General features: G+C 38.9%; 1 protein-coding gene across 1 annotated transcript; it reads left to right on the top strand.

The window, feature by feature from the left end:
• Window positions 1–11,373: 11,373 nt before the first annotated feature.
• Window positions 11,374–12,009, top strand: LOC139864477 (uncharacterized). Its single transcript, XM_071853063.1, has one exon. The coding sequence runs from the start codon at window positions 11,374–11,376 to the stop codon at window positions 12,007–12,009; it is 636 nt and encodes a 211-aa protein (XP_071709164.1).
• Window positions 12,010–12,294: the final 285 nt, after the last annotated feature.

The raw sequence follows: 12,294 nt of genomic DNA on the forward strand, positions 1-12,294 counted from the left end.
AACAATGGGTGCCAGACGAAGCGTCTCGTATCCAGCATTTTGTTAATATCATTCTGCCTGAGTACAGAACTTTTGTTAGAACAGCTACATCATTGTCTCAAGCTGTTGTGATGGCTAAGATGGTAGAAAGTGATGTTCAGGCTGCCAGAAACATAATGTTTGGTAATGTGCTACAACAAGGTGGACAAGTATCTGGTCAATCAGGATCTAAATTTAAGAAGTCTAGTGGGTTTAAATCGAAGGGTAAAAGTGGTCAGAGTAGTACTGGATCTGGATCAGGTAAAGGAAATTGGTGTCACACGTGTCGATCTTCTCACAGTGGTCAGTGTTCTGAGGCTACAAGAAGATGCTTAAAGTGTGGTGTTGTTGGGCATGAGTCTTCAGCATGCTCGTATCCGAATAGTGTGTGTTGGATTTGTCACAAACCAGGGCATCGTGCAATTAGTTGTCCGTCGAAGAGTGGTAGTTCCGGGGCAGGGTCAGGGGCGCGTTCAGCATCAGCTGGAGGGTCAACTGCCTCGAGTGGGCAGAAGAGGAAGAACCCTCCAACAGCAGAGGCTAGAGCTTTTCAGATGTCGGTGGAAAATGCTGTGGCAACCGACGAAGTAATCACCGGTATGTTTCTAATCAACTCAATACCTGCTCGCGTATTGTTTGATTGTGGTGCCAATAGGTGTTTTATGTCCCTAGATTTCTGTGCTAAGTTGAATTTACCAGCTACTGTGTTACCCAAGTCGGTTAGTGTAGAAGTAGCTGATGGTAAGACCACACCCGTCACAACCTATGTGACTGGGGTTTGTATAGAGATCGAAGGGAAGTCTTTCCTGGTGACTTGTTTAGTGTTACCTATTCCTAGCTTTGATGTAGTACTAGGAATGGATTGGTTGAGCTCGCTTAGGGCTAATATTAAGTGTGATAGGAAAATGATTACCTTTCGTTCAAACGATGGAACCCGTGTTGTGGCCCGAGGGGAGCGGGGAGGGTATAATTTTCTGTTGATAACCATGATGAAAGTGAAAAAGTTGATGGCAAAGGGTTGTGAATCATTTCTTGCATATGTGATTGATGCGAAGAAAGAAAAGAAAAAAGTGGCCGATATTCCGATAGTATCAGAATTTCCCGAAGTGTTCCCAGATGAGTTACCAGGTCTGCCGCCGGTAAGGGAAGTTGAATATAAGATTGAATTGGTTCCTGGAACAACTCCAGTTGCAAAAGCTCCATACCGATTAGCGCCGTCTGAAATCCGTGAAATGATGTCACAGATTCAAGAACTATTAGATCGTGGGTTTATCCGATCGAGTTCTTCACCGTGGGGTGCTCCGGTATTGTTTGTTAAAAAGAAAGATGGGTCAATGCGCATGTGTATTGATTATCGTGAATTGAACAAAAGAACAGTGAAGAATAAGTATCCGTTACCTCGAATAGATGATTTGTTCGATCAGTTACAGGGTGCTTCATTCTTTTCTAAGATAGACTTATGATCCGGATATCATCAGGTTCGTGTTGCTGAATCAGATATACCGAAAACAGCGTTCAGAACAAGGTATGGTCATTATGAATTTCTTGTCATGCCGTTTGGGTTGATGAATGCGCCAGCAATCTTCATGGATCTAATGAATAGAGTGTGTCGTCCGTTCTTAGATAAGTTTGTGATTGTGTTTATAGACGATATACTAGTGTATTCAAAGACCGAAAGTGAACATGCTGAACATCTGAGACAGGTTTTGAACATGTTGAAACGTGAACAATTATTTGCAAAATTTTCAAAGTGTGAATTTTGGTTACGTGAAGTGCAGTTTTTGGGTCATGTGATTTGTGCCGAGGGTATAAAAGTTGATCCGACAAAGATAGAAGCAGTAATGAATTGGAATTCTCCGAAGACTCCGACTGAGATTAAGAGTTTTCTGGGATTAGCCGGTTATTATCGCAGATTTATCAAGGATTTCTCGAAAATAGCGGGTCTGTTGACTAAGTTGACTCGTAAAGATGTAGCCTTTCGATGGACTGATGAACAGGAAAAGGCTTTTCAGATTTTGAAACAGCTACGGTGTCAGGCACCAGTGTTAGCTTTACCAGAAGGTTCAGACAACTTCGTGGTATACTGTGATGCATCATATGCTGGGTTGGGTTGCTTATTAATGCAAAGAGAAAGTAATCGCCTACGCCTCGCGACAGTTGAAAGTTCATGAGAAGAATTATCCAGTGCATGATCTTGAAATGGCTGCAGTAGTGTTTGCTTTGAAACTGTGGAGACACTATTTGTATGGAACCCATTGTGTTATATGTACAGATCACAAGAGTTTGCAGTATATCTTCTCACAGAAAGAATTGAATATGCGTCAGAGACGATGGCAAGAGTTGATCAAAGATTACGATTATGAAATTAAATACCATCCGGGTAAGGCAAATGTGGTTGCAGATGCGCTAAGTCGTAAAAAGTCAAGTGAAAATGTGAAATTTCTTCGTTTGAATATAACTTCAGATTTGATTAACAGCTTAAAAACCATTCAGGCCTGTGCTTTAGAGGACGAACATATTAAATCTGAACAAATGACCAAACGAAAAGTGGACTTAATTGATGACTCACGTGGACTAAAGACCTTAAACAATCTTGTTTGGGTGTCTAAGCTTGGAGATTTGAGGGATTTAATCATGACGGAAGCTCACAAATCCAGATTGACAGTACATCCGGGTAGTAATAAGATGTATCATGATTTGAAAACAGTGTATTGGTGGCCAACAATGAAATCAGATATCGCCCGTTATGTTGAAAAGTGTCATATATGTGCTCAAGTGAAGGCCGAACATCAGAAACCTTATGGTTCGTTACGTCAGTTACAGATTCCAGAGTGGAAATGGGAACATATAACGATGGATTTTGTGACCAAATTACCTCGAACTCAGAAAAGACATGATATGATTTGGGTAATAGTGGATCGCCTAACTAAAAGTGCTCATTTTCTTGCTACTCGTGAAACAGCTTCGTTAAGTGAGTTAGCCGAATTGTATATAAACGAGATAGTTAGTCGACATGGTGTGCCATTATCGATCGTTTCAGACAGAGATTCCAGATTTGTGTCGAATTTTTGGAATAGTCTTCAACAGAATTTGGGTACACGTGTGAATTTAAGTCCAGCTTATCATCCCCAGACAGACGGTCAGAGTGAAAGAACGATACAGACTTTGGAGGATATGTTAAGGGCTTGTGTGTTAGAATACGGTGGTTCGTGGGATACACATTTGTCGTTGGTCGAATTTGCGTATAATAATTCATATCATTCGAGTATAGGGATGCCGCCCTATGAAATGTTATATGGTCGTCGTTGCAGAACTCCGACTTGTTGGTTAGAAGCCGGGGAGAAACAGTTTGCAGGTCCCGAAATTGTTCAAATGACAGCCGAAAAAGTTGCAATTGCGAGAGAAAAGTTGAAAGCCGCTAGAGATAGGCAGAAAATGTATGATGATCCGCGTAGACGTCCAGTAACCTTTAATGTGGGTGAACGAGTGTATCTGAAAGTTTCACCGTGGAAAGGGGTTATCAGATTCGGTAAACGTGGTAAGTTAGCACCGAGATTTATTGGTCCGTTTCCGATCAGTGAAGTGTTGAATGATCAGACTGTGGTGTTAGATCTTCCGTCAGAGTTAGCCGGTATTCATAATACATTCAACGTGTGTTATTTGCGTAAGTGTAAAGTCGATGACGAGACACAAATCGTACCGCTGGTAGATTTGAAAGTTGATTTGAGTAACAAGTTGGTTGAGGAACCTATTCGAGTGGTCGACAGAAAGGTTACTGAGTTAAGAAAGAAAAAGATCCCGATGGTTTTAGTAGAATGGAAACACAGCTTAGGGTCTAACTTGACGTGGGAGACAGAAGAGTTGATGAAGACCCGTTACCCTCATCTGTTTGAGCAAGACCAGATTCCGAGGACGGAATCTCTTTAAGGGGGGTGGATTTGTAACAGACTGAAACCGGGGTTAGAAGTAAGATTACTTAATTGCCCTTAGGTTTATAATTGTGTTTAAATTATGCTTTTATTTTATTAATATATTTATTATTAATTGAATATGGAGTTAAGACCAGTTTGTGACAAGGGTCCCAGAACAGGTTGGTTTATTTAATTTGGTCTCCGTTAGGACCGCCTAAAGAGATACGAAAGGTTATCAGATAAGATAACTGGTAAATACCCGTGTGTTGTGGGGTATGGGTTATAACCCACATAAATGTGTAAATATCTGCTTCTTATCTTCATTTCTTGAACATTCTCAAAAATAAGAACGTACCTAAACTTCATCCCTTCACAAACCCTAATTGAATCTAAGTCTTAAATTGGATTGTGAGGCTTTAAGGATTGATTCATATCATCCTTGTGATCATTTATCCAGGTTTGTTAGCTTGAATTCGTGCTTTAATTCATAGAAATTGGGTTTTTTGTGTTCTTGAATAAAAGTGTGGTTTTTGAGCTTGAATCTTCATGAAATATGTTAGATATGCTTAATTGATGTTAGAAATAGGTTGCATATATGTTTAGTAGCTTCCTTGTGCTTAGAATTTGGTCAAAAACGCTCAAAAATCGAGTTTTGGGCGAAAAATGTTCGAAATCAGCGTAAGTGTTCGAACCAGTTGCTACAGTGTTTGCTACAGTATTTTGCTACAGCACCCGAACTGCTACAATATCACTATTTGCTACAGTATCACTATTTGCTACAGTATCACTATTTGCTACAGTGTCACTATTTGCTACAGTTTCGTTATTTGCTATAGTGTTCGGGATTGCTACAGTACCACTATTTGCTACAGTACCCGAGTTGCTACAGTACGTGTTGCTACAGTACCGAGTTGCTACAGTGTTCGGAAATCACTATTTGCTACAGTACCTTTTATGAAATTGAAACGGGCGTAACTTTCAAACCGTAACTCCGTTTTTGATGAATAAAATATCGTTGGAATCGTATTGAAGAGTACTTTTCAATGATAAACTTTTAAGAAACTAGATCAAACTATTTTTAGGTCGAAAAAGGAGTTTTAGTGTGTATGTCGTGTTTTGCACGCACCTGTATGCCATTATTGAATGGAGTCATAATGTAGACTCATAAAATTATGAATATATGGTGTTATGACCTAGTTAATCATATGAAATGATTATATTATTTATTGGATATGTATATTAACTTTGTTTGTGTTGTTCTCAGGTTATAAGGACAAGGAGGAAGCTCAGAAATAATAACTGAGCAGTTGCTGGTAATTGGTGAGTGGGTCTATCTCCGGATAGAGTTTAAGTAGCATATCATGCTACTGTGATTGACTCTTTTACCATGCATAGTGTAGAAATTGCCATGTTAGAATAATATAGTATGCTTGATGTTGTATGTGATTTATGTGTACACTGTGTGAATGGCACCAGTCCGGCTTAGGGAGACTGGGGACTCGAGACCGTGCCTAGGAGAGGTTAAAGTCCGTATGAGGTCAATCGTGCCTAGGGGAGGTTGGGTCCATAGGCTACTGATTGTGGAGTATAGTGTGAATGATGCATCCCCTGCAACTGGATAACTATACTGTGAATTGAGTAGCAGGGACTATCGGTAGACTCAAGTCCGATCAGCTGGGAGTCGTGTGCTCGTACAAGCCGCCGATCCTCGTATTGTCTTATTGTATGCTAGTTGATAGTTAGCATGTGTTGTTGTTAGTATATAGCTTGTGTGTGACTTAAGCTATATCTGTTAGATAGATTCCATTCACTTAGCGGTGCACTAATCCCCCACATATTCTCCCCTTGCAGGTTTAGGTACTGCTAGTCGGGAAAGGTGCTATTGCAGAAGACATGTTTGACAACCCAACTCTGATGTGGACTTTTGTATAAATAATGTTTTGTGATAACGTAACACCGTTGTGTAAACTTAAACGTAATGACGTGACTTATATTGTGTTTGTTAATAAAGTCTTCCGCTGTGTATTTAAAAAAAAAATGGCCGGTGTTACAAGGAGTAGTGGTTTATACCTAATTTTGGGTTTTCTAGTTTACAAGATAAAATAAAATAAATGTAATAAAATTTGTAATTCAGATAAGGTTAAAACAAGTGCATACTATGGTTTTGTCAGTTACTTTGCTGAGATTATGGAATGTTGGCTCGTGAATAGGTAATGACCTTGTATTCATTACACTGGTCCTAAACGCCCCTGTCATAAGACATGTCACTGGGTAATGCGTTAGGCTTGAAGATTCTTAATAGACAGCAACGTCCCTTAACCCCGACGCCCGTACAGTCTAACTACAGGAATACACATTCAGACGGCTCATCCAATTGAGCGACTCGGTTGGGTGACGTATTAACATTCCACAAAGGTCTAAACTTTCTGAAGCATAATAGAATACAGGGTATGCCATATCTGAGAGACGTGATGTGTTTCGATGCTTTCGTTAATGATTGGATTTAAAAAGATAGTTAGGCCCTTGAAAAGAGTTCAAGCATAAAGAAAACCATGGCCAAGTCAGGTTTGACTTCCATGAACACGTTCGGTTATCCTAACGATCCAATCCTTTATGTGTTTAAACAAACAGTCCCTTAATTAACTAAAAATCCCTCAAGCGGGGTGCAATGCTTGATACCGCATTATGGTGAAGTGTACTAATCAGCACTGACCGAGTTCCTGGCCTCACTTAGCAGAGGTACTGCTTACAACAACCGTTGTGCTTCAGCGTGAACGTATGAAGTTTATATGCTTGGTGACTACACTAGCATGGTCTATGACCGACAATGTACTATAAATCTAGTTAGATGTTTCACTATGAAAGAGTCCTCAGTCGAAATCCAAGGCTCATTGTACTTACTACAACCGGTGTACCTCGGTCAAACATACGTTGTATCCGATAGACTTCTCTTACCAAGCAGTGACACAGATAGTGTACCCTGAATCGGGGTTCGCGACTTTCCAATTGCAGAGCCGATAACTACGCTCTATTAGTTGGAAAAGGAATTAAGTTTAAAGCATAATCGGAAAGCATCTCGACAACATACATAAACCATAATATTATTTCGAAATTATAACTGACTACATCATAGCATACACTAAAGATAACTACTTTCTAATCATGGAAATGATATCACAAGGCATAATAATGAAAGACATTATATAAAGACAAAGGATAGAAGTACCAGCAGATTAAACGAGTTTCGAATACAAAAGTGACAACTTCAAACTTCAGACCACTCCTAATACAATCTTCGGCGTTCTTCTTCGGGTACTAGGTTTGCCGTACGGAGTCGAAGACCTTGAAAGTATGAATAATATTGTAGAAAGAGCGAGAGAGAGAGAGAGAGAGAGAGAGAGAGAGAGAGAGAGAGAGAAGTGAATTGAAGTGTGTGTAAAAATGAATGACAAAAGCCCTTTGAATAGACTTGATTTTTGCCTGCATACGGCTGGCCAGGTCGTATGGCAGGCCGTTTAACCAGGTCGTTTGGGCTGGCAAGCCGTTTGTTGTGCCAGTTTACATTGGCCGTCTTACAGGCCGTTTTTCACACTGGCAGGCCGTATGGCAAGCCGGATGGCAAGCCATATGGCAAGCCGTATGGCCTGCCCTGGTCAGCTTATTTTCACTGGATCGTAACTTGATTTTCCTTAATCGTAGCTTGGTTTCTCGTCTTTCACCGTTTTCGCTCTAGAATCTTCGTTTTAGCTCCGATTCACTTGATTCTTTTTGCACCGTCTTAGTAATCATTTGATCTTCAATTTTAACCGATAAAGCGAGTGTTTTGGTGATAAAACTTGGAACTTTATTGTTTTTCGGCCCTAATACTCGGGTGAAAATGTGACTTTTTAGCCGATATCATTGAGGTTGTAATTGGGCCCGTGGAAAATGTGGATCCAAGCCCAGATCAAGAAAACATAGTTAAGAAAAAGGAGTCTAATCACTTTCGTTTTAGGTATAAGACACACCTAAAAACTGATACATTAAACCTAGATGGAACGAATTGTCGTAATCCCAACATTGAAGCTCCGACAAAAAAAGAGGAAGAGTACCGGTTCAAAAAACGACTGTTGTTGGAACAGAATTTATCGATGGAAAACATCATCACGTATGATGAATTTGAAGAATGTTGCAAGGAAACCCAGGGTTGAAGAGAACAGTATTCGATCCAATTGCACAAACTGCAGAGAATTTCCAGTGGTTTCAAAACCTACGGCGAGTATGAAGAGTGTCGAACTTAAACCAGAAGATTCATGTTCCTTCAATTCGATTGACACTGATGGCGTTTACGAGTTTGGGTGTAAGTTAGGGCTTAAATGGCAGAGGAAGCCCCTTGCAACACAGTAAGTTTTTGTGTTTTGTTTTTGAATTGTTTCTGTTACACTATGAAGACAATCAGCTATAATATTAGAACATACTGGGTGGGTAAAGACAGTAAATTCGGGGCAATCAAAAAACTAATTAGGTCTGAAAATCCTAGCTTCTTAGCTCTTCAAGAAACAAAGTTGCACTTAGTTGATTTCCAATGGATTATTAATCTATGGGGGTCAAACGAGTGCGATTTTATTCAACAAGAGATGATTGGCAAATCGGGTGGATAACTTCTTATATGGGATACTCAATTATTCGAGGCAGTTGAGGTTGTGAAATTTGAAAGTGTGATTGGTATTCGTGGGGTTTGGGGAAACAATGGGGTTCGATTAAATGTAATAAACGTGTATGGACCTCACACCGACTCGAAGAAAGAATAGTTATGGGATTGCTTAACCAATATGTTATCGGGTAGTGATAAATCTTGGGTATTATGTGGGGACTTCAATGAAGTCGGAAACAAAGATGAACTGCGAATTTATTGAATATCAAGCGAAGTGTTTTAATAACTTTATTTCGGTAAACAGTCTTATTGAAATCCCGCTAGGCGGGAGGTGCTTTAACAGAGTTAGTGATGATGGTATAAAATTCAGTAAATTAGACCGTTTTCTCGTTTCTGAAAATTTTGTATCGACTTGACAGAATGTATTGGTTATTGCTATGGACCAATCAGATTCTGACCATTGTCCTATAGTACTAAAGGATGATGATAAGGATTTTGGTCCGAAACCCTTTCGTTTTTTTTTTTTATGCTTGGCTAGAAGTTGAAGACTTAGATCAGGTAGTAACCAATGTATGGAACAATTCTGGTATTACGGGTAATCAAAAAGATTGCATTTTTTGAATAAGTTGAAGGCTGTTAATAACACACTAAAATCTTGGAGTCGAGATTCATTCGGGAAACTAGATATGGAAATTGATACATTAAAAATTCAAGCAGGTTCAATGGAAATTAAAGCTGAAACATGTTTGTTAAATGATGCTGAATTGAAAGAATGCCAATCTGTTCGGAAATCATGGCTTGAAAAAGAAACAATAAAAACGAGTATGTTGAGACAGAAAGCGAAGGTGCGGTGGATTCTCGAGGGGACGAAAACTCAAAAAAATTTCACTCAATTACTAAACGACGAAACAACAAGTGCAACATTCGAGGTCTTATCATAAATGGTGCTTGGTTCGATCAGCCGCATGATATTAAAAAGGCTGCCTTTGATCATTACAGTAAGCTATTTGAAGAATCAAATTCCCTTCGGCCAACACTAGAAGATCTTTTGGACCCTTCAATCTCGGCTGATGAAGCTACTGCTCTAGAAGGTAAATTTGAAGAGGCTGAAATTTTAGATGCTTTAAATGATTGCGGTAGTAGTAAGGCACCGGGGCCGGACGAGTTTAACATGCGGTTTTTCAAACATTTTTGGAGTATCAAAAAAGATGACTTGGTGGACGCAATTACTTGGTTATGGGAAACTGGGGAACTATCAAGAGGGTGCAATGCTTCATTTGTAACACTTATTCCAAAAAATCGGATCCGTTAGGTTTAAATGATTACCGACCAATTAGTTTAATCGGTAGTTATTATAAAATTGTTTCAAAAATATTGTCAAATCGTCTCAGGAAGGTGTTACAAATATTGGTCGGGGTGGAACAAAGTGCATTCTTAAAGGGTAGATTTATTTTAGACGGGGCGTTAATTGCTAATGAAACTATTGAATTTCTCAAGGCGAATCGAAGGAAAGGTTTTGTCTTAAAGGTAGACTTTGAAAAGGTGTTTGATAGTCTCAGTTGGAACTTTCTTTTGGAAGTAATGAAAAGCATGGGTTTCGGTTGTAAGTGGAGGGGTTGGATACTCTCGTGTTTAAAGTCGGCCTCAATCTTTATCCTTGTAAACGATGCACTAACCTCGAAGTTTCGACTAGGTAGAAGGGTGAGACAAGGAGAGCTGTTATCACCTTTTTATTTATTCTCCCGGCCGAGGGGTTAAACATTCTCACTAAAGTTGCAACGGAAAAGGGATTATTTAAAGGAGTAGAAGTAGGAAAAAATAAAGTATTAATCTCGCATCTTCAATATGCGGATGATACGATTTTCTTCGGAGAGTGGAGTCGTACCAAAGCTTTCAACTTAAGGAATATACTTAAATGCTTTGAGTTATCCTTGAGTTTAAAGGTTAATTCAAAAAAGTTGTGTATATGGTGTAGGGGTTAAACATTCGGATTTAAACCCATTAGCTTCACATATGGGTTGTCAAATAGGCACTTTCCCCTACATTTACCTCTAGATACCTATTAGGGCAAATATGAACAAGTTGAAGAATTAGCAACTCGTTGTGGATAAAATAAATAAAAGACTTTCTGGTTGGAAAATACGTTCGATGTCATTTGGCGGTATATTGGTCTTGATTAAATCGGTTCTCTCTAGTTTACCATTATACTACTTCTCTCTCTTCCGTGCTCCGCCGTGTGTGCTTAATCTATTGGAGAAAGTAAGATGTTCTTTTTTTCTGGGGCTGGTCGGGATCGGGTACAAAAATCTCTTGGGTCAAATGGGAACATGTTTTAAACACTTATGGGGACGGGGGTTAAATATCGGGTCACTAAAAAGCAAAAATTTAGCATTATTGGAAAAGTGGTGGTGGATGTTCAAAACCGAAAGCGACTCACTTTGGATCAATCTTATAAACAGTATTTATGGTAACTGTGGGGGATTAATTGACAGTTTTCAGCCTTGTTCAAAACAGGGAATTTGGTATAACATATTTCAGGAAGGGCTGGATATCGAGTCTTTACAGGTGGCTTTCAAGAATTCTTTCGTTAAGACGGTTGGAGACGGCGGTAACACGTTATTCTGGACTGAGCATTGGGTTGGGGCTGACAATTTATGTAACCTTTTTCCAAGGTTATATAGGCTAGACCTCAATCCTGATGCTACAATCAAGGATAAATTGGATAATTGAAGTTTCGCACCTTTTTGTAACTGGCCATGGAAACAAGAGCTGCATGGTCGAGTATTATCAGAACTGGAAGCATTGAAAAACATGGTTTCGAGCTGTCATTTATATCACAATATCATAGATGCGGTAACATGGTCAACTTCAGAGAACGGTATCTTCACTGTTAATTACTTATCTATATTAATTGATGAGCAAGTTTTAGGTCCTTTCTCGTTACCGCAACCCATGCTTCGTAACGGGTTAGTACCTAAAAAAATCGAGATATTCATATGGAGATCTTTATTGAGGAGACTACCTGTGAGGGTGCAACTCGATAAACGTGGGATAGATTTGCATAGTATTCGTTGTCCATTTTGTGATGATGAATTGGAAACGGTCGAGCATGTATTTATTTTCTGCAAACTGGATAGTGAAATTTGGGATCGCATTTTCAAATGGTGGGATATTGGTCGTTTTAATAATTATAGTCTTGGCGAGTTACTCGGGGAAAGTTCAAGCACGGTCGCATCTACAAGGAACGGGAAATCAATTTGGCTAGCCATGAGATGGGTGGGTGCGTATTTCATTTGGAAAAACCGCAACAACTCTGTGTTACACAACAAAAATTGGAATACACCGGTCGCTCTTAATGAAATACAAACCGTATCCTTCGCATGGATTTTCAATAGATTAAAAGGAAAATCGCTAGATTGGCATAGAGAACTAGAGTATGTAGACTAGATTGGCATTAATAATAAAATATTAAATAAAAATGTCACATGTCAACTTATACCCTAATTGCAACTATTTTTCAATCAGATACTCTTTTTAAGTACTAAATTGAAATCAAAATCCTTTGTGGGCAAAGAAAAAAATGATATTACCTTTATTGAAAAAAGTGGTTTTTATGTTACCTTTCTGGACAATTTGCCATATATATATATATATATATATATATATATATATATATATATATATATATATATATATATATATATATATATATATATATATATAGTCAATCTG

The sequence above is a fragment of the Rutidosis leptorrhynchoides genome, chromosome 8 (assembly GCF_046630445.1).
Source record: "Rutidosis leptorrhynchoides isolate AG116_Rl617_1_P2 chromosome 8, CSIRO_AGI_Rlap_v1, whole genome shotgun sequence".
In the NCBI taxonomy this organism is placed as follows: Eukaryota; Viridiplantae; Streptophyta; class Magnoliopsida; order Asterales; family Asteraceae; genus Rutidosis; species Rutidosis leptorrhynchoides.